Genomic DNA, 23,620 nt, shown 5'->3' with positions numbered 1-23,620 from the left:
CGGGCAGGCGAATGGCATGGAGGGCTGGGAGGCCGCCCGCGCCATTCGCCTGCCCCGCAGGACAGGGAGCAGGTGAGTGGCACGGGCGGGGCAGGTGAGTGGCACAGGGCAGGTGAGTGGTGCGGGCGGCCTCCCAGCCCTCGTGCCCAGCAGACTACCCCCCCGCCCCCCCTTTAATCCAGCCCGCCTTTTCTCCCCAGTGGGGGACCCAAAGCAGCTTACATCATTCTCTTCTCCTCCATTTTTTCTCACAACAAACCTGTGAGAGGGAGGCTAGGCTAAAAGTGTGTGATATGGTCACCCAGCAGCTTCCCTGGCAGAGGGGGGATTTAAAACTGGGTCTCCCAGATCCTGCTCATACTACTACATCACACTGGCTCTCACTGCCACTAGAACGTATTTCATACGATGTTGGTCTTTAGTACATCTTATATAGTAAGAGCCAAGTGGTCCTGGTCTGTGGATGCTTAAATCTGGACACTGGAGCCATGAATGGACAAGGCAGATTTTCTTACACACCTAATAAATGCTCCAGATTTGCAGAAAATTGTTGATCTGCACTCTGGGGCCATGTTTTAGAATTAGATAGACAGATGTATTGAAGAGTGGCTAGAATGCTAGAGATAGATTTAACCGACGTGTCTAATTCATACCAAGATGCACCTATCTATCTTTGATTACTTTCTGCACACACAGAAAAATGATGAGCTGCATTGCCCATAGGCAATGCCCATAGGCCTCCTTCCCACAATCCAGTGCACATGGTAGCAAAGAAAACAACTATGGTATGATACAAATTCAACTCAAGGTACTGGTTATCACCTACAAATCCCTTCATAGTTTTGGACCCACATACCTGTAGGATCACCTCTCCTGCTACGCTGCGCAACAACAGCTGCCTCTGAGCACAGCCTCCTGAAGGTACCATCCTGCCAAAAGGTAACATCAACAACTGCCAATGCCTTAGCATTCTGAACAAGGACTGCCCACTTTGTATTATGGCCTGCCTGAAGAGGTCAAGAAAGCTCTTGCATTTTTATCATTCTGCAGGTTATGTAAAACAGAACTTTTCAGGCGGGCATTTTTATAAAGGGAAAAGGGTGGTAGTATAATGGAATGGCTCAGAAAGGCACTTTTATAAAGTGAATAGGATTGCAGACCACTGCAGTGTTTATTGTATGTATTATCTAACCACATTATTAATCTTTTCTCTGTATGGGTATAGTAAGTCATACTGTTTTTGAATGCATTGTTTTCTAATTCTGTAATTATTGTATTGTTCGTCTGATGCCTTATGCTGTCTGATTGCATTGAGTTTTTAAAAAAAATATTTTGTAATCCACCTTGACTATTAGTGAGAAAGGTGGGCTATAAATAAAGAAAATAAATAAATAGTTTTTGTTGCAAAACTGGACAGAATGGATTACAGCCTCATGTATTCCAGTACACATGCAACAGTACCATATTATCCATGTTCCAGCTCACTGTTTCATTTTTTTTTTAATTAATTTTATTTTCTGAATGTCACATATTACAGAATTTACATTATTATTCAAGTGCCTGTGGGTTTGCTGACAACTTCCCACAGAGGTCTAGCCACATGGCTGAATGTTCCTTTTCACAGCAGGCCAGCGTGTCCCTCACTCTCCTTGCCAGAAGTCTAAAGTCACGATTCTTGAGTGTCTGTCAAATTGTGTGTTTGAATATACTGCAGCAGGATCTGTCCTCTTCTGTCAATGGTTTGAAGCCAGTGCCTCAGTCCCTCAGATCCACCCTGGCTTTCCCAGAATTCTTCGTCCACATAGAGCGACTGCAAAAGCAGGTTCTGCAGACATCCTGATCTGAGCACAGCCACTGCTGTCTCAGGAAACCTGACAACGAAAATTAAAACAAGAAATAAAGAGAGCTTAGAAGAGAGAAGCCCATAAGCTGCGGCATTCAAGCAAGAAGGCAACATATGAGCCAGCCCTATTGCAGCTCCCTCAATCATTCAGCTTCATAACCTTTTGATATTTTATGTTAAATAATTCCCAGGCTAAAAAGTTTACATCAATGCACTGAACACTATCCATCTGGTAAAAAAATGCAGCAAAATCCTGCCGCTCCTTGGAAACTAATACTTTAACTGTGACATAAGCTTCCATGGACTGAGCCCAATTTATTTGAGGAAGTGGACCCTAATCCATGGATGTTTATACTACAATAAAACGATTAGTCTTTAATGTGTCATAGGACTGCTATGTTTTTCCTACAATAGGCTCTCATACAATAGACTTTTCCTACAATAGACCTCCAACAACAACTAGACAGGGGGAATGTGCCCCTGCTAGCCTGGCTGGATCTCTCAGCACTGCCTTCAGTACTATTGACCATAGTATCCTGCTGGTACTGGGACTAAGAGGCACTGTGTTATGGTGGTTCAAATCCTATCTGGGAGGTCAATCTCAGAAGGTGGTACTGGAGGATTCCTGCTCTGCTCCTTGGGTATTGGCCTGTCGGGTTCCACAGGGTTCAATCTTATTCCCTGTGCTGTTTAATATCTATATGAATCCACTGGGAGAGGTCATCAGGCACTTAAGCTGCGGCGTCACCAATCCACAGATGATGCCCAGTTCTGTCTTTCTATCTAATGCCAAAGGCGCTGTTGATGTTTTGAAATGGTGCTTGGACTCAGTGTGGGCTGGATGAGGGCAAACTGAATTCTGACAAAACAGAGGTTCTCTGGATTAATAGAAAGGCATAGCAGGAACTTGAGATCTCCTGTGCCTTGGCAGGATTCTAATCCCCTTGAAAAGCCATATGCACCGCTTGGGAGTGCTGCTTGAGACAGTGGTCACCTTAGAAAGCCAGGTGGCTGCAGTGGTCTGGAGCACTTTTGCCTAGCTTCGGTTGGTGCATCAGCTGCGTCTGTTCTTTGCTCAGTCAGATCCAACAACAGTGATCCATGCCTTAGTTACATCTGGAATGGACTACTGTAATGCACTCTTCTTGGGGCTATCCTTTAAGAGTGTTTGGAAGCTGCAGCTAATGCAGAATGCTGCAGCAAGACTACTGGCTGGGGTCAGCTCTTGGAAACATGTGACCTGATATTACAACATTTACACTGGCTACCAATCCACTCCCGAGCACAATTCAAGATGTTGGTTTTGACCCTTAAAGCCCTCTATGGCTTGGAAATGGGGTATCTGAAGGACCATCTTCTCTCATATGTTCCTCTGACCCATCAGCTAAAGAAGTGTACCTGGTGAGTATATGACAGAAGGCCCTTTCAGTGGCTGTCCCATAATTATGGCCCTTTCACAGCTGATTTATTTAGGGCTGTTTTTTTAATTAAATTTGTGTCCATTGGCAGTTGTAAACTTTGTTTTTATTCATTTTATTATTATCTATATTGTAAAGTGCCTTGAGTTCCTGCAAAGTAGAAAGGCAACTAATTAGGGTTGCCAGTGGCCCCAGTTGCCCCAAACCAGAGTGCAGGAGGCTGGGAAGCAGAGGGGAACAGAGGGGTACTTACGTCCCACATGCACGTAAAGCATGTGCTCTCCCATGCTCCCCCATCGTGCTGGAAAATGATGTCATTTTCTGGCATGACGGGGGAGCTGCAGGTTGTGCTGAAGCCCAATTAATTAAATTGTCTCCAAAATGAGCGATGTTTAATGAACTGGGCTTCAGCATGATCCACAACTCCTCCGTCGTGCCAGAAAATGGTGTTATTTTCCAGCTTGATGTGGGAGTGCGCACTTCTCTCCCCCAGTGCCTTTCCTCCTCACCAACCAAGTGAAGGTGGCCAAGGGGGTGGCAGGTGGGGACAGCAGTTCTCCATTCCAGGAGGGAGTATGGCAAGCCTATGGCTAAGAAATGTTTTATATAAATAAAAATAAAATAAATAAATACAACTACCTTCTTGCATTTAATCCGAGGTACTGGTTCTTGGGCTAAAGGCCTTTTCAACTAACTCTCCCCCCTTCCCCCCACACACAATTAAGAGGATCTAAAAATATGGAGATTGACAGGTTTCTTGCTTTCCTTCCCTCACACACACACATATACTTTTTAAGGACAGACCAAAAGGTAATGACTCTTTGGGAGCAATCATCCCCCAAGGTGCTCTGGGAAGGGGATACATACAAGTGCTACTGCAGAGCTTTCCATCAGAAGTTCCTTCAGAAAGAGAAAGGAATAGCATGTCATCTAGTTTCTGTTTCTGGGACCAAGAAGGCAGCAGTTTCCAAAGTGAGTGTAAGTATAGCAGGAGTAGGACTGGTCCATTGCCCAAATGACCCAAGCAGCTACTTTGTCCTCTAAGCTGGCAGAGCAGGTGGCAAAGTGGAAGGTGGCAACATGGATGTCTTGGGCCTGTCATTGCCTCCTGCACCAGTGCCACTGCTGCCTGGAATCCATGCTGTCTGGAATCCATGATGTGTTGCAGGAAAAGCAACACCTGGGCTTGCTCTGTACCCCACTGTTGGTCCCTACTGGAGCAACGTGGAAAGAGGATACTTGAGGCAGCTCTGAGCTGGGCTTTGTGGGAGTGCCTGAGAATAAAGACAGCAAATCCCATTTATTTCCACCAAATGTTTGAAGTTGTCTCCTGTCTAAATATATGCTTCTAATTTCTAGCTATGCAAAAAATATTCCAGAGGATGAAAGGGAAGAGAAGCATCATTAGCACTGAAACTCGCATACTTTCTTCTAAGAACATTTCTTACCCATCGATGCCCTGCAGCAGCCTGAAGTTGAGTTTTGCTTCTGGGTGGAGGGGCCTGCCTGCATTGTCAATAAATACTAAGTGAGAAGGCTTGCTCTTGCGGATCTGGAAAAGAAGAATACACTCGACAACATGGAGCATGGAGCGGGCATGCCATCTATAACATAATGTTTTAAGGAAATTTGATACTTTTAGGAAAATCATTCAGTCTCCCAGGCCTCCCAGCAATATGTTAGTCAGCAAAACTCAGAGAGGGAAGGCTAGGGCATCTTGATGAGGGTTTATTCTGTATGGAAGCACAGGTGGGACTAGGAGCCCAAAGTAAATTCTGATGGTGTTTTCAGAGACAGGATTGTTATGGATGGGTTTCCTAGTTTCCTTTTTCTGCATCATTCAGAACCAGAAAACTAAAGACTCTTGAGACATTTGCCAGCTGAAATAATCTAAGCCCCCTAGTTGCTTAAGATTGCCATCCTAAGCAGAGTTGCACCCTTCTAAACCCGTTGACTTCCATCGAAGGATATCACTGCTGAGGAGGGTTCTGTAACTCTCCTGCATAAATCAAGGACGTACAACTAATTCTTTGCAGCTGGATTGTGTCGTATTTTCTGTCCCACTGTGTAAAAAATCTCCTATTAATATATTCGCTTGGTAGCAACTGTGCTACTGTCACCCACATCAATGGTATATAAAGGACACAACTGGTGCATAATATACCAGCATCTGACTTCATGCCCTATGATGTGGCCTATTTATGTTGTTTCAGGGAGGAAATGAACAATGTTCTTTCATGACTAATAAAATATTGCTATAGGATGGGATTCTCTATGTGTGCATGTTGGGTAGGAGATATTACTATATGGTAAAGAAATGATACTTGGGCTCTCGTTGTTAGCTAAATTGCCGTGAAACAGTCAATGGGTTTAGAAGGTTTTTTAAGATTTGCAATGCAAGTATCTGCTCTCCCAGACAGATTTCACATTTGTCCTTTCCTTGCCTCCCCACTGAATTTAGACATTTTCTCTATTTAGCCCAGAAAGAAACATAATGAGAAGAGGGAATGTATAAGTAGGCTAATCCGTAAAAAAACTGAGGTTGGAATGAGAACAAACTGCAACAACTGGGAGAGGCATACCAAGATATGAACCAAGGCCAGCTCAGAGGGGTTTCGGCATTTCTCATGGAGCAATTCCTGAATGCAGGACTCAGAAGGATCTGGCTGAAAGCCACAGCAGTATCGATCCAGGCGGTCATGGACCTGGGGGGATGTAGAACATTCAGAGGTATCAGAAATTCATTATATCAAACAATGACCATGTATGTGAAAGCAGTCTTTTGTGATGGCTAAGGTCCAAGCAAGACCTTAGGCCTACTACTGAATACTGCCTGTGCAGCCCCCCCCCCCCCCGCCAAATAACACTCCAGGATCATTTCATGACAGGAAAACAATACAGGGGAGAGACTGAAGGCCCTTCTCGCCCATTTTAGGTTTAGATGGCCATTTTAGGTTAAATGGAGGCACTGGAGTGGATTCCCTTTGGCTATGTGAGGAACCTTCCACTGGTAGAATTTTTTTCTGACTCCCTTGACCAACTGAACAAGGTTCCATCCAATTCAAGTGTGATCATTCTGGAAAGACTGTACCAAAGCAAGTATGAGGAGGGGATTCAGTGAGAAAAAGATTGTGTGGAAGGCCCCACCACCACCAATTTTTTTTTGCAGTTTTGGAGCTAAATTTGTGTGTGGAAGAAACCCCACTGTCACCTCCTGTCAAACAGGTTTTTACAGATTTTTAAGCATTTATCACAACTTGCAAAACTTGTCCACCTGAGACAATGGTTGGATGAATGTACAGATGGAAACCAATGGTGTCTCTATCACACCATTTGGGCCTTCCCACCGCACAATTCATGCTCTCAGTCCTTATGCCAGCGAACTGGCAGGCTTCTGGGTTTGATTTCCTGATACACGAAGGCACGGCTATTTCTCTAAGGAAAGCTGAGCAGATATTCTCACCATTTCAGCAGATGGCATGTCAACAGAATATCTAAATGTGTGAGAGTTGGCAGTCATCCCATTATGTCTCTGCTTTCTCACCTTCAATGGTTGCCAGGGAAAATACTAACACATTCCCAAAGATATTGGAGAGCTTCTATTACACAGTTGGTGGCACTGAAATGACTGACCTCTCAACTAACTTGTTTTTTAGGTGGGATAGAACAGGGATGAGATAAGGAGAGGCGAGCTGAAATCAAGACTTAGGTAACAGCACCTACCCACATGAGCGGGTGACATTGTGTGCCATTCCACGAGATCATACTTTTTCAGTATGTGGAATCAGCAGAATTCTTGAGGAACTTGGCTTTTTAAGTTTTGAAAACCCAACAGGTACTTCCTATCTCTCACACAACAAACCACTTTTGAACCCTGCAAGAGATTTCAAAGCAATCTGAAATGTGATTTAGGCATTTGCTATTCTAAGAACAAAAAATTAGAAGTCCCACTAAGGGAACACAAGCCTTTTGGTGTGCTAAAAATCATCATTATAGAATAGTTGTTGTAGCTATTGTTTTTTGAAAACTGGAAACCAGAAGTACTGACACAAAGTGTTCATTTTTCTGGAAGAAAAACTTGTTCGTTGTTGCCTTCCAGCACATAAATTCCTATGCATCCGTTCATCTCTGCCATACCTGCCAAAAATTACATATTAACACACAGTAAGAAACGACGTTTTGAATTGGAATAATCTAGGAAGAAAAAAATATTTCCCCCACTGCGTTAAATCCAGATTGCTAAATTTTAGGCAGCCCTGCCTCACTGGTCATCATAGGTTTACCCTGAAACAAGCCTAACAAGGGTCAAAGAAGCTCATTCCTAAATAAACGTATTTAGGACTACCATCTTAATATTCCTCACTTTGCATGTAAAGGATGACTCCCAAAATAATTTCCATGGGAAATTATATGTGAAACCTCACCCCTGCAATGGGCCGTGCATTCAAATTACAGCTACTACCAGGGCTCATTTTGAGGGGGAATGCACCGGAACGGTGTTCCGGCAGTTCCCCCAAGTCAGGTGGCCCTGCCCACCTGGCTTTAGGGCCATTTAGGCCTCGATTGGTGCCAAAATGGCCCAAATCTGGGCCAAAACAGCCCGATCCTGGCTGTTTCGTCCCTAATCTAAGCCGAAACGGGCCCAAAATGGCCCTTTTCGGCAATTTTGGGCCCATTTTGGCCTGGATAAGGGCCAAAACAGCCTGGATTGGGGCCAAAACAGCCTGGATCAGTTCGGTGATGGGTGGGGGAACTTTCTCCCACCTGGCACTGACCTGACCCAGGCTGTTTCAGCCCTGATCTGGGCCCAAACGGGGCCCAAATGGCCTTTTTTGGCCATTTGGGGCCCGTTTTGGCTGGGATCAGGACCAAAACTGCCAAGATTGCATCAGTGCCTGGTGGGGGACCCCTCCCCTGCCCAGTACTGACCTGATCTGGGCCATTTTGGGCCCAATCCAGGCCAAAATGTACCCAAAATGGCCATTTTGAGCCATTTTGGGCCTGTTTTGGCCTGGATTGGGGCCAAAAGGGCCCTGATCAGGCCACTGCCAGGTGGGGTAACACTCTCCTGTCTGGCAGCAGCCAAATCCCAGCCATTTTGGCCTGATCAAGGGGTGTGGCATATGCTAATGAGTTAAGCTAATGAGTTCCTGCAGCTCTTTTTCTACGAAATGACCCCTGGCTAATACTATCAACTAACTTTGGACAGCTACAGTTCACAATATTGCCTTCAAATAAGTGCACTTTTTCATGTGTGTACACCCACAGAAATACTTCCTGGAGCCAGTCCAAAGTCAAGCAGCTAGCACACTTGAAATGAGGCTCCTTTGGTAATTTGCTTTTATCTATCTGCTTAATGCTATATACAGGTGAACATTTTAAATGAAAAGGTAATTCATGCATTTCATAAACAACAAGATAAACATTTTGTATTATTGGTAATAATTTTTAAAGATGACTTTTTTACTACATTGTAACATATACACAATCTCACAAGAGAGATCTGCAGGCAGATGAGTTCTTCTATATGTCCAGTTGTTGGTCCAGATCTCCCACACCATATGCTCATTCTGGCCCCGCTGAACTAGCTGGAAACATGTTTTGATGTAGATGGAATTTGCCTAAGTGTATTGCATGCGTCTGTAGAGATAAACAGATTTAGATGTGTGTGTGTGGGCACGTGTAAAAAAATGAGAGGCTGCAATCCTAAGAACACTTTCCTAGCTGTGAGCCCCATTGAACAAAAGAATTAATGGTATGATTTTTAGTTATATTTATTAACTATAGAATAAATTGAGGAGGGGAGGAAGGCACATAGATAGGCCTGCATGTATACATGCAAGCATAGCATCAGTATAATCTCAAACGGAAACTGGCTTTTTGAGTTGCCAGATGCTTTAGATCAAGTGTTGGAAATTGCCTCTGCTCTGTCATCATTTATATTCATACAATAATTGAGCTTAAATCATTTGCTATCTTAGATGGTCACAAGATCACATCCTTGAACTTTTTTCTGAAACGGTACTTTCAATTATGCAAGTACCAGAGAACGGAGTTGCAGTAATTAAACTGATCAAGCCCATTTCTAGGTTGTATACACATAGCAAATTCTGTTAGAATCAGAGAGAGTTGCAATACATAGATGCTTGCAAAGGCTGTTCAGAGTACAGTACACCCTCTCTTCTGACAACTTTTCTTGGCAGCAAACCCTTATTTCTGTGGAGAGCTGTTTGAAGAGTGATCAGAATGATATCAGTGAATCAAGCTGGTTTATAAAAAAAAAATTACAATAGTACCTCTGTGAGGTCTGGGGAGTTTTATGATGAATTTCAATCAGTGTTGGTGGCCTTTGGGAAGCTGTATGAAACAGCCATATATTAAGGAAGCTGCAAATAATACAGTTGTGGGAAATTCCTATAGTAACATTTAATAATGGAAAAACTCTCATCTCTGTGGAATTTAATTTCTAAACTGTTCTGTAAAATGGTTGCTTCTCAGCATGACCAAAAACTCTTTGTGGAATGATTCACACAGTCAAAATCTCCTCCACCAAATGCATCCAGAGTCATGTGATCTCATGGAGGCTGTCATGTCACCCATTCGATCTTAAGAGCAATGGAAGCAATTTCCAAGAAGGCAGCAGGATTGTTTCTAGCAAATCATGGGAATGGCTGCTGGATGTGATGAGCTGTATCTGTGCCCAATCTGGTTCTCATGGAGATTTCACCATCTGAACTTGTAGAAGGTGTGCGGTGATCATGTGGAGAAAATAGTTATTTATTATTGATTTATTTACTTCATTTATACCCCACCTTTCTCCCCAGCGGGGTCCCGAGGTGGCTTCTCTTCCATTTTATCCTGTGAGGCACATTAGGCTGATAATGGTTGACTACCCGAAGGTCACCCGAAGAGTTTCCATGGCAGAGTGGACATTCGAACCTGGGTCTCCCAGATTCTGGCTCTCATATAAAGATGCATGTGTTGAACTGGCCTCTAGAAGCTTGTTTGGACTAAATTTCTTTATTTTGTTCCTTCTTAGAGGGAAACTACACGATATGCATGGCACTCGTCAGGTCCTGCAAGATTCCCTGGGATTTGTAGTGTTACAAAGATCAGCCGTTGGATGAATCACTGGTTTGAAAGCACCAAGGGGAAGTTCCCTTTTATTCTTTTTGCAGAGAGCCCTGTGCAAGTGCAATTGACTGACATTCATCAATTTCACCTCCTAGCTAGGGGGTGAAATTGACCAGATTCCTCTACTTAGCTAGGAGGTGAAATTGATGAAGGTCGGTCAATTTCACTTGCAGAGCTCTCTGCAAGAAAATAAAAAGCAAACTTCTTGGTGTTTTCAAACCAGTGATTCATCAATCCTGCAATGAACTTTTTAAAAAAATTTAAAGAGGAAAGAGGGGAGGGGAGACAGAAAAGAGAGAAGGAGCAGCTGGATAGACAATCACAATGAAGTGAGAATTGCAATGGGCGGCATTTTCTCTCTCTCTCTTGCAAAAAGCCTCAGCTTTTTTTCTGCCTTCTGTTACATTCTCCCCCTCCCCAGCTCTCCGAGGAAAATCCAAGTGGCTTTTTGAAAGAGATAGAGATTCCCCGGTAGAGAATCTCATCGAGCAGCTGTTCTTTGCAAGACTACTCCTCCCAGGGAAACCTGAGGGACCTGACACATGAAGAACGTGAGTTGGGTGTCTCATGTAGTTTGGCTCTTAGTCAAACCTCTCTAAAAGGCTTTTTCAAAGGGAAATTTTGAATTGGGACAGTGACTGTAATTCCATTCCATCATACCTGTGCATTTCCCTTGTGTACGTGAACATGCTTTGTGGCTTCGAGTCCATGACATTTACAGTGCCATACTATGTAGAGTTACACCCTTCTAATCCCAATGGATTTACAAGACTGTAACTCTGCTTAGGATGGAGCTGTCAGAAGCCTGGAAGGGCAGAAAATGCTCAGAACTAGAAATCTGATCCTACTACTAATGGAAAAGTCTTGAATTTTTGAACTGCACAATTTAGTGTTCTTTTGGAACTGCACATTTTGTGTTTGGCTGCATATTTTTAAAAGCCCTGCCTCTCTCTGCCAGTCCTTATCTAATCTTATACCTCTACTTAGCTTCTTCAATTTATCTTACTCTGGTCCTGCAGAGATCCTAATACAAATTGTTCCCTGAGATCAGGAGCATGATCTCTTCTAAAACTATTTAGACAGTCCTGTTTTTCTCAATTTCTGAATCCCAGAACCTATAATCCAGCATCCATTCATTCTTGGGAATGTTGTTAAAATTCAGAGAATACAGATTTTCATAAGAAAAGCAAAACTATGAAGATTTCCTATATAAGTTTCATATTCAGCTGGTGCAAAACAGGAAGTTTAATGGTCACCAAACAAGGATATTAATTTTTATTTTCTAAGAGCAGCTCCTTCTTCCACATTACAAACTATTTTAAATGTTCCCACAGGTTTAAAAACCAGCTTGCAATACAGCTGGTGGCTTGGTGGGCGAGAGCTGCTGCTATGAGCAAGAAAAGATTTTGCTTGTGTTCAGTTTTCCAATATTTATTACCAGAATGATATACGATTTACTAGCTGACACGTCAGCTTTAGTTTTAAGGATTCATTAACCAACAGTGTAAAAACATTTTTGATTTAGATATTTTTATCTGAGTGCTAAGCAACAAACTGTCTGTAGATACTTTTGACGCACAAAATGTCTTCTATTTCTACTTAAATCTTGGTCAAAACTTCTCATCTCTTCTGTATTTTTATTGTTAACTGGGGAATAGGGGGGAAATAAAGAAGAGGAACCCTTTTCACCTGTAGAAGAAAGTCAAAGAGTGCCAATTTGGACCATTCTGAGTGCTGGACAGTTAGACATGGGGCTTTTCCAAGAGCAGTTCTGGAACCTCCCACACCACACCGTTGCCTCAGTAATTCCTGATATTGCTGCCATCCTAGAGCAAAGGAGTTCTGGTCATTGTTGGAATCATTCAGGTGTTGTATATCAGGTGCCCACCAAACAATAGGTCTAGTGATCCCATTGGTATATTTATAGGGCAGCAAGTCACTGTGAAACTTCCTGGCCACCATAGGCAGGCTCCGATGCAGCCCCAACACTCTGTCCAAGTGGAAAGCCAGAACCTCATAGAGGTCACTGGACCTTTTGATTAAACCACACAGCCCATCCAAACACAGTCTTTTGGGGTCATGTGAAAAATGGTCTTGGTTGGATGAAAGGGCAACTCTGAGTATTTGCCCATGGGCAGGGATTCTAGTTTTGTTTACAATGGCCGTATTAGCCAGAAACTTCATCTTCTGCACATCATCCAAAGAAAACCAGGGCAAGATCTTCTCACCAAACCTCAATCTACCCTCATGTTTCCTAGAAAGACCTCCATCTTGTGGTGCTATGCACCATTCTGATTTCTGCAGTTCTTCTATTTCTCTGGCCCAGAAATGCTTTTCTAGACTCTGAGAAGGAGTATTATCCATCAGTCCCTGAGTGCCTGTCATGCTCTGGAAGAAGTGCCTGTCTGAGATAATAGCTTTGATTAAACTGGAGGATTGGTGTTCAGAACCAGCTGTCTGCACATCTGGCTTGCATTGTTCCTGTGGTACAGCTAGCAGGCTTGCAGAAGAGTTCTTCAGATACAAAAGAGCTCCACGCTTTCCACCACTGTGTGAAGGAAGAGAGATGGTGACCTTCTGTGGTTTCCTCTGTACCCTCTTCTTTGTATGAGGGTAGAAGTGAAAATCATGCCCTGAATTTCTGAAAGGGCCATCAAACTCTCTTTTGTTCCCCTTCTTAGTCTTGGGCAGATAGTCTTTGTGTTGTAGTCCTCCGCCATGTTCAGAACTTTCTGCAGCAATGCTTTGTTTTCGAATCTGCCCTTTGTATTTTCTCTTTGCTTTCAACCCCCTTCGTCTTCCCTGCTTGTTTGGCTTGCTCTTTTGCTGGCAAGCAGAATTGGAATTTGGTGGGGTTTGTCTTCGCTGAGGACTGGGCCATTTCCTGAAGCTGAAGCGCCATGACTGCCGAGCAACAGAAGGAGTCAAGTTCATCTGTAGACACTTGGACCGGACAGTTTTCTCATCCATTGGCAAAGTCTGGTGATCTGACCCCTTGTTGCTGCTCAGTGATGTTGGAGAGTAACTAGTAAGAGCAATCATAGACAAGGCAAGCAAGAAGCAGCATCCTGCCATAGGCGATCTCTTCAGCCTCATTCTGTACCACGGTTTCTGGGCCTGTGGAATTAGAAAGGAAATTTTATTCACCAGGGGAGCCAGGAATGACCTAGTTGCTAATATGGACAATATGCACAGAGGCTAATGCCATTTCCACGTAATGCTGACTATGGAAGTCAGAAGCACCATTCAGATCTATAGACAAGGTTCACACACAACAACAAACTCTGACTTGACATTATTGGAATGAGGGAGAGACGCAATCTCCCTCCCTCTCCCCTCATACACAGCTTAGAAATTTATCATTTCCTCTTTTTGTAGCAAACCACAATTTGCTATTTTTGGCAGACCCCAAACTACAGCTTATTCACTTCTCTCCAAATCTGGTTTCAACCCAAGATTAAACTATGGTTTGGACTTGTGCTTTCAAGAGAAGAGAACCAGTTATAGTTTGTGGTTTCAAACTACAAAACAACATGGGTGAGGATCTCTTTGCCTCTCAGAGCTTCCACTTTCTATTTTGATTTTTTTCCTTTTATTCTAACTCCCCTATATACTTTGGAGGTGGGGCAAAAGGTGGAAATGAGGTTGTGCAATGCATCAATGTCACTTCCAGGTGAAAACCTGGATGTGATATCAGTTATCAGGTGATGCACTGGAATTTCTCCAAACGCTATAGCAATACCAGAGTGTTTTGGGGAAATCCCTGAGCACTGCGTGATGTACTTACGTCACTTCTGGTTTTTCACCTGGAAGTGACATCAACACATTGATGTGACTTAATTTCTGCCCCCTACATTTCTCCCATTGCCCTGAACCAAGGGCAGGTTGATTTGCCAAAGTACTGTGAGGTTGCCTGTCCAAAGCAGGCAAATGGTAAGCTTAGTGCAGTCAATGACTCCGGATAAATCAGTTGAACAGGGCACGTGTGTATCTCTCCAGAGGAGTAGCCACGTTAGTCTGTTGCAACCCCTCCTCCCCTCCAAGAATCTTCCGACATACATCATGTGGGCTCAAAATCGCCAAAGCTTATGCCACAAAAAATAGCTTGTTATGAGGTTCTTCATAGATTCTATGGGATGGTGAATCCAACTGATCAGAGATTAGAAACAGGAACTGTTTTTATTTATTTTATTTTTAGAATTAATTATTTAAAATATAAACTGCACACTACAACACACCACCACCACACCACACAGGAACTGAAACAGGAGCTGTTTTTACATGATCACTTATTCCAAAATGAAAGTGAATCAAGAGCCTCTGATCTCACCAAAGGTTGTTAACACTGCTTCAATCCTCTATACTATTTTCTTATTTAACAATTTTAATCGTGCCTTTCTTTTAGCAAATCAAGGCAGCTGACAAATAAAGATTTAAACGGATATTATAAATCAATAGAACCCATTTAACAAATAAGCCTGTGTTAATCATATAATATAAACAAAATCTATTTTAAAAACAACTGACTTGAAGTTTTTAGAATGTTTGAGACTCTGGCCTGCCTCTTTAAGGAAAGAGCGCCATGAAACTCCAAGAAGTCCCTGTTTTGCATGCAAACTGATACTGGGAAAAGGGAACTTGAAACAGGCCCTCAACAGTTGGTCAAGGCTCATCTAGACGTAATTCTTAAGACACACAGTCCCTAGATAGTTTAGAGCTTTAATACTCAATATCAATATACTCAATATCAATATACTCAAATTATTAACAGTAATTTAATTGTACCTATCAGCCAAGAGATAGCCAGGGCAGTTGATCTTGTTATTAGCTTGGCTATGATTTAGACTACTCTACAGGATTCAGCCAGGATCCAAGTTTCCTGAAAGCCCGTTTAGTGGCTTTCTGTGTTAGGGTCATCTCAGGTCCATCTGTGACTTTTATCTGTTGCCACACAAGACTAGACATGGGCACGAACAGGGGGGGGAAATCCGAATACCCTGTTCGTTGTTTGTTGCCATCCACGAACAACAAACAATGAACAGAAGCGAATATGTCCCCTTAACTAACATGTTTGGTGTTCAGTGTTCGTGGCCCTTGTCAGAGGGACATGGGGACTCCCCTCATCCCTCTGACAGCAGGCAGAGCCGCCGCCGTGGGGCTTTGTTCAGCGAGTCTCTGATTCAAATGTCACCTCTAGGGCTGCTAACTCTTGGGGAGGGCTGGGTTTGGGGATTGGAGAGACCTCAGTGGAGTATAATTCCATAGATTCTACTCTCCAAAGTAGTGGTTTTCTCCTGGGGAACTGATCTCTGTAGTCTGGATATCAGTTGTAATTCCGAGAGATTTTCAGATCCCACATGGAGGCTGGCAAGCCTACCTCTGCTGTGAATCACTAGGTAGCCTTAAACTGAGCTGGTATCTTTTAGCTGCAGCCCCCATATGCAATATGGGGATAGTAGGACCAGAACAGACACAAGTCTGGATTAATTATCAGATCTCATTGCTGGGAAGATTACTGAGATAATGCACATGAAAGGTTTTACACACTGAATCATTATCTCATTGCAAAGTGTTATTGCTAGCTCTGTTTCTTAGTGCTGGGAGTTGTTTTCTTTGCCTGCTGCATACATTAAAAATTCCTTTGTTAGGGTAACTCAAAGTGTGTGTGGGTCTATACATCTATAGAAATATGAAACCAGGGTTCAGCTTGTTTGTATTTCCCTGCTGGTTTCCTGATTTCCTCTAGTGCTTATTCAGCTAAATAACTGCAGAGTTAATGATAACGAGAATCCTTTTGCATGGGAACTGGAAGGCAGTGTTTTGCTTCAGCCTACAAGATGCTTTCATGCATGATTACAGAAGTGAAAGATAGAGTTACTGTTGGCTGGGGTGTTCTTTTATGACTGACTTCTAAGGTATTCAATAAGTGGAGTTAGAGAGATGGTCTCCATGGCAATCAGGTGAGCTTATCCCAGATTGTTGATAGATTTATTTGTGGAAATCTCAAGCCTTTACAATTGCCTTTCAGGAATTAGGCACATAACCACTCTAAATGCCTGTTGTGCTGTAGACAGCTACCTTCAAGTTCTAGTAATGCTTGGAAGAAGAGTGATGTCTTTTGCTGAACTCAAATGAAACCCAAGTACATGTAACTGCATTTGCATTTCCTCCTGGGGACAGCACTGGAGAATTATAGCATTTGTGTAATATTTGGATTGATTAATTAATTATTTCATTAATAGTTGAGCTTAGTAAAGATTTTAAAATATGATTCTGCTGCAATCATATAGTAGTTAAATAACTAACAGTGAAATCCTAAACAGAGTTGTTCCAATCTGAGCCTGTTGAAATCAATGGGCTTAGACTGGAGTAACTCTATTTAGGATTGCACTCTAAGCTATGTTTCTTTTTCTCTTAAAATTCAAGTTTTTATAAGTTTGTGTATCGATTAATCATTTTAAAATGAAAAATTGACATATTTTTCTCATAGGCTCTGGTTTCCACCACTGTACAATCCTGTACCAACACTTCTTTAATCACATTTCTTTTGAAAGTATCCTTGATTCTGGCCAAAAGTTTGCAATATGCATTATTACCGCCACAATCATCTTTCTCAATAAAAAGCCATGCTCTTTTTCTCATTTTCCCCCATCTGTCCAGAAAGAATCAGCATTGGACTACAGACCACTTTTTCTTTACTCTTTCACTAGATATGCTACATTTTGCCAAAACTGCTTCACAATTGAACATCCTCACCATCTAACAGAAGCTTTTGCTTGTAAGCAGCACTAGCATTAGTTATTACCACTTTTTTCATCCTATAGATCCTATTTGGACTGGAGTGTAATACCATTTATAAAGCAATTCCAGACGATTTTCTCTTATATTAACATTTATTGGGAATGTAATGTTTCGCAATAATTGTTGGTATCTTCTTGATGGGATGCAGGTCAAGAAACGGCTCTGGCGAAGAGTTCAGTGGGGCTTGGAAGAAGTGAGGTGCCCTTCATATAGCTGGAGGAAGGGGAACATGTGGGTGTCTGTGGGCCAAACTGCACATTAGGTTCACTGCAGCCACACAGCAGCTGCGGTAAATGGCTTTTTAAAGATAAAGGAGAGTTCAAATGGGCTCAGAATCCCACAATTTCCCCATTCTCACTGATTCATGTACACAGAATATTTCTCATAGAGCAGCTAAAATGGGGAAAAATAACTCCTCCCACACAAGTTTCCACGTACAAAAAGGCTAAAGGGAAAGGAAGGAGCCCTTCCTCTCCCCATGGTGGCATTCTGAGCCCATTTGGTCTCTCCTTTATACCTTAAGCCTTGACCTGGAATGCTGAGGAGAGCCTGATCTTGTCAGATCTCAGAAGCTAAGCAGGGTCAGCCTTGGTTAGTAATTGGATGGGAGACTTCCATTGAAGACCAGGGTTGCAGAGGCAGGCAATGGCAAACAATTTCTGTTAGTCTCTTGCCATGAAAACCCCACCAGGGTTGCCATAAATCAGCTGTGACTTGAGGGCGGGATTCATTCATTATATCTTAAAAGTCATTCCCACAGATGCTGTGTGTCTGCAAGGAACCCAGACCTAGCTCGTTAGAAACCCAAATGGGTAATTTGGCCTCTCTCTCTCTGGGAACTATTGTGGGGTAGCAGAACAACTGTCCTACAGGAGTGCCTCTGTGCCTCAAATATTTAAGCTGCAGCCCCGCCCTCCCCAGGCTCCACCCCCCCCAATCTCCTGGAGTTTCCCTACTCAGAGTTGGCAACCTTAGAGGGGACTTTTGAATCAGGGACTCGCTGTTTAACAGCTTTATGCCTTCACCACTGCACTGATTCTCTTTAGCTCTGCAGCCAACAACCTTTAAGGAAGGAAACAATGACGTATGAGCCATTCTGGTGTCTTGTGTGGCAAAAGATAAAAGACACGGATGGACTTGAGATGACCCTCACACAGAGGGCCACTAAACGGGCTTTCAGGAAACTTGGATCCTGGCCTTGCCACCATTAATTTGGAGGAGAGGATATTTTATTTGGTTATTCAGCAGGACTGGTACATAAGAGTGTGTCCTTGGTAAATAAGAGCCTTGCCTAACATAACTTCCTTGTAAAATCCTGTAGGAGAGCAGCTAGTATGCACATATTTTTGCTTGCTATTCAGACATGAATTGTAGAAAGGGATTCTCCTTCTTACAGCATTTTTGCAAGCTATTGCCTACAGAAGCCTCATTCCTGAAGCAAGCGAAATCCCTTCCTTGGCACATACACTTTAGCTGTGGTCCGCTTTATACTTTCAATATCTTTTCAAGAACCACTTTATTTCGCAGACAGTAGTCCAGGCAAGTTGGCCATCTAAGGATGGCCAAAAGAGAGAGAGAATTTGCTGGTGCTTGTTTATATTCATAGATACAAATTTGTACATAATTACTATAATTTTTAAAAAAACTCCCCACAGTGCCATTTCTGATGGGACAGCAGGCAGTCCAGCTTCGTGAGTGATACCCTGTCACTCACATGTTTACAAAAGGCTTCTTCGGCACCCTCCCTCCCTCACTTCAGCACATTTCACTAGACAGAAGCAGAACCCAAGCATCTTAGAGAACAGGCCGCAAGACACAGGACATCCAGCCAGCCTGAGCCGAGGGGCTGCAAGTATCTTTGCCTCCAACTGACTTCCTCCTTGTGGCCACCAGGTCCACAATATATTGATACTAGCCATAAAAGAGGCTTCCCAGAGTTTAGACTTACCAAGGCTGAATCCACACACCCGCGGAGCATCCCGGCGTTGCACTAAATGTTCACTAAACACCCAGAAGTGTAGCATCTTTCTAGCGTGATTCAAAAATCGCACTAGAAAGACGCTACACTTCCAGGTGTTTAGCGAACATTTAGCGCAATGCCGGGACGCTCCACGGGTGTGTGGATTCAGCCCAAGACATGCGTTTATAGTTTACAAGCAAAAGTCTTCAAGAAGCAGCTTGACGGTCATCTGGCAGGAATGCTCTAGCTTCAGGTGTCCTGTCCCAGACAGAGAGTTGGACGAGATAGCTAGAGTTGCCATCCTCCAGATGTGGCCTGGAGATCTCCCAGAACTACTACTCCAGATTCTGTTGCAGTCTCCAGAACAGAGAGATCACTTTCCTGGTAGAAAATGTCTGTTTTGGAGGATGGACTCCATGGCCTAGCCCTCTAAGGTCCCTCTAGGGTAGCCAGATCTGGCAGCCAGTGGGAGGGTTGGGTACGGGGAAAGGGAGGGGATGACATCAGCTATACCATGATGTCTCTTCTAAGTAAAAGCTGGAATGATGTAGAGTAGCCCTTGCCAAGCCAGGCAACCAGCAGGAGGGTTGGGTGCAGGGAAATGGGGCGGGGGTGAGTGACAACAGCTATGTCACTTCTGGGTAAAAGAAGTGACATTCAGTAACTATGGTAAAACCACAGAGATTCTAGTGATTACCAGAGCTACCCTACATCACACCCTAGTTTTACCCAGAAGGGATGTTGCTACATAACCAACGTTGCTTTTTTAAAAAAAATATATCCCCTCACCGCTCAAAGTGGCAGCGGGCAAACAAGGCTGCCAGTGGGAAGCTGGGCAACCCTAAGTCCCTCCACTCCCTGAACCCCACCCTTCACGTTTCCAGGAATGTCCCAATCTGGAGTTGGCAACTCCATGGTTTACGAGGCTCCTCTGAAGTCTAGGAATCTGCCACTCTGACTCTGGATATCTCTTATTTCTTTCACATTTTAAAGCATTTTTTCTTTTCCTTATGAATGAAACTGCAGACAGACTCTTTACTACCTCTGGATTAGAATTTGGTAGGGTCACCAAAAGATTAATGAGATTAACTGGGCCAAACATAGGGTTGCCGGACCCCCAGTGGGGGCAGGGGATCCCCTGCTCCCCACCTTCATCCCCCACTACCCCTCACCTGGCTGGCAGGGGTAAAAGGCAGCGGAACTGATGTCCTGGGCACACTCCCAGCATAGCATGATGACATCACTCCCAGGAGTGACGTCATCACACAGGCCCAGGAACGCTTTTGTGCTTTGTGCCAGGTAGAGTTGCCAGTCCCCCTCAACCTCCCAGTGGGGTATTGGGGCCTGGCACTTACCTATTTTGGTGGAGGGGTGCGCCCCCGCAAGCACAATCATGTCATTTTTAGGAAGTGATGCCATCACACAGCACTGTGGGAGCACGCCCACAGTCTGGAGGGGCCCAAAATGCACCCTTTATGGCACAGATCGGGCTCTTTTGGGGCCCGTTTTGGCGTGGATTGGGCCCGTTTTGAGCTGCTGTGGAGCATGGGAGTGCTCCTGCGCTCCACAGCAGCCCGAAACAGGTCCGATCCAGGCAAAAATGGCGACGTTTCAGACCGCTGCGTCCCCGATCCAAGCCAAAACGGAACCGATCCGGGTGGCAGCAGCGCACGGGAGTGCGCAGTGCCGCAGGGGAGCACACACGGAAAGCGCACTTCCCCCACTGGCCAGGTAAGCAGGGGCGAGGTGTGGGGGCAGGGGATCCCCCGCCCCCAGCGGAGGTCTGATATCCCTACTGCCAGGCCTATTTGTACCCCAAACAGGCTGGCAGGGGGGGCAACATGCCTCCTGGGGTGTGTTCCTGGGTCACGCGGCATGCTCCTAGAGCTGAATCAAGCTGCTGCGGAGCATGGGAGTGGCTGGATCAGGCCACTACAGAGTGCACTAGCGCTCCCATGCTCTGCAGCAGTCCAATCCGGGCTCAAATTGGGCCCCTGGGGAGCGCGGGAGTGCTCCTAGGGTGGCCTGCAGCCTGTGTGATGGCATCACTTCCCAGAAAAGACATCATCACACAGGTCAGAGCACAAGGAAGACAAGGTAGGTACTGGGCCTCCCACCTCCTGCCCAGGGGGGTAGGGGGACCTGGCAACCCTAAACTGGGCCCAAAATATAATGGATCCACCTAGGCTTGTTTAGGCATATGATTAGGGCCTAATTGTAAAATATAATTTTTTCTTGGGTATGTTTCAGGGTTGTCAACTTCCAGGTGGGGCCAGGAGATTTCACAGAATTACAGCAGACCTCCAAACTGCAGAGATCAGTTGCCTCAGAGAAAATGGCTGCTTTAAGGGTTTTCAGGTGTCTGGTTTCCTCCCGACAGCCTGATTTTTTTAGGGACTGTCCAGAGGAAACACGGTTAAGATACTGAACATATAAATGTCTGGTATTTGGAGGGGGAGGGGCAGCTGGAACACACGAGCTGGCAGCAGTGCCCACAGGCCTTCCTACACAACCTCCACTTCCTCCCCCTCCTTCCATTGTCAGGGGAGTGGCCAAGCAGCCCACCCAGCCTCCTGAGCCCTGGAGGAGCAGTCAGTTGGGCAGCCTACCTGGCCTCCTCCTGAGTGCCCGGAAAGTGGCAGGCGTCCTCCCCGCCCCAGCCTCCTGAACACCAGAAGAGCAGCTGGCCGGACAGCCTGCTTGGCCTCCAGAGCACTGGGGGAGTGCCAGCGATGGCGTCACTTCCACACTGGGCCTGGGAGCACACACACAAGGAATTCCAGAGTCCATTTTTTTGGTTTTTTTTAAAAAAAAAATGCAATCTGGCAACCCTAGCTGCTTAACAGGCCAGTCTCTATGGCGTTATATCCCAACGAAGTCCCTCCCCTCCCCAATCCCCACCCTCCCCAGGTTCCACCCCCAAATCTCCAGGAATGTATCCGTCCAGTGTTGGCAAGCCTAGTATGTTTCCAGGTCAACAGACGTGTTCTGGGAGACTCCAGGCCTCTCAGGCCCACGGGGAGAGCGTAATTAAGCCTTCCATTTTCCTGACCTGAAACAGCCATTGGAGGCTCCATGTGTACTGATGGGGTGCTGTACGTGTAGGTTTCCCCAAAAGGAAAATAGCATTCCTTAGGGCCATTTCAGGTCCAGAAAAGGACATGGGAAGAATCTAAATCGAGCCCACATGCACCTCAGCAACAGGCTCCCAGAATGCATCTGCTGACCCAGCCCGGGGCATACCCATGAAAAATACACTGTGGTTAAGTTCTCGTGCAAATTAAGTTGGGTAGACTGGTGGGAATTTTGGAAGGCCTTGGAATGCAACAGCCTTGCCACAGGGAATGAATGAGGCACAATCAGGTTAAACAGAAGTCGTTTTAAAATCTGGGGGCCAAGCTAGAAGTGACAAATTACACTTGAATGGCAAGTGTAATCATGATTGAGTGGAGTGCAAGTGGAGCACAAGTGAACAGGGAGGAATACATGCGAGTCTGTTCACTTGCCGTTCAAGTGTAATTCGTCACTTCTAGATTGGCCCTCAGTGTAAGGTTGTGTGGTCCTTTTAATGGCTCAGCATTTCAGGACTAGACGTTTTCACTCGAGGAGAATCCAGTCTTATTCACACATTGTAGTTTTACTCTTCTTGTTCACCCTCCTGGCCTAAATACTGAATTGCTGCCGTACCAATTACTATCCAATTCACTGCTCAGGAAGACAACGGAAATCTCACTATGGTATTTTGGATCCTTCCTTTAGTGCCGTCTTTTGTAAAGTAACCACATCATATGTTCAGGGACTCTGAATCTAGCAACCCCACCAGTGTGAATTCCTGCACAATCTCATTCTCTCTCTCCTCCATCTGTACCTTTTCCTCCTGTAGGTCCCTCCTCAATATAATACATTCTATCCCTGACTTCTGCTTTAAACTTTAGCCTCACATCATGAACAAGCAGAACCAACATAAATTATGAACAAGACCTGTGCCAAAAATCTGCTATTAATTTCCTTGTCTGCTCCTCTGCTGGTCTCTTTAGAGGTATGAACATCCTTTTCTTTATATACACCACCCAAGCATTCGCCTGTTGCATCCAGAGAGGGGAGAAGACAGCTCTCTTTGTCCTCTTTTCCCTGCTCGGTTCCGTAGCTATTTTTGTTGTGAGTGCATCAGAAAAAGTATTACAGAAACTGGGGCCAGTTATTTACAAGTAAATTCACTGGAAGAGGAGGGAGAAGGTACCAGCCTGTAATTTGATGCACATCTCTTTATCTCCAGTAATCAGAGCCACCAGATGCAGACAGATGCAGCTTTTTCTCACCAGTCTACTGGAAAGGAAGAGGGCAGAGTGGGGAGTAGGGTTACCTACTCTGGCCCGGGAAATTCCTGGAGAGTTGGGGGCAGTACCCTGTGGAGGAGGGAATTGGGGGAGGGATTTCCCTTAGAACACATGGTATACCATGGAG

The 23,620-nt window shown here is 44.6% G+C and overlaps 1 protein-coding gene across 2 annotated transcripts in view; it reads right to left on the bottom strand.

Annotated features, from left to right (window-relative positions):
- Positions 1-1,542: 1,542 nt before the first annotated feature.
- Positions 1,543-23,620, bottom strand: part of GASK1A (golgi associated kinase 1A) — a 34,143-nt gene continuing 12,065 nt past the window's right edge. For both annotated transcript variants that reach the window (XM_054991802.1, XM_054991801.1), the window contains exons 2-5: positions 12,085-13,512; positions 5,844-5,966; positions 4,710-4,813; positions 1,543-1,871 (exon numbers count right to left, since the gene is read on the bottom strand). In XM_054991802.1, the coding sequence (XP_054847777.1) occupies positions 1,667-1,871; positions 4,710-4,813; positions 5,844-5,966; positions 12,085-13,491 (1,839 nt within the window). In that variant the 5' untranslated portion in view covers positions 13,492-13,512 and the 3' untranslated portion in view covers positions 1,543-1,666. The remainder of the gene's footprint in view (positions 1,872-4,709; positions 4,814-5,843; positions 5,967-12,084; positions 13,513-23,620) is intronic.

This window comes from Eublepharis macularius, chromosome 11 (assembly GCF_028583425.1).
Source record: "Eublepharis macularius isolate TG4126 chromosome 11, MPM_Emac_v1.0, whole genome shotgun sequence".
NCBI lineage: Eukaryota > Metazoa > Chordata > Lepidosauria > Squamata > Eublepharidae > Eublepharis > Eublepharis macularius.
This window is presented reverse-complemented; position numbering and strand designations above follow the sequence as displayed.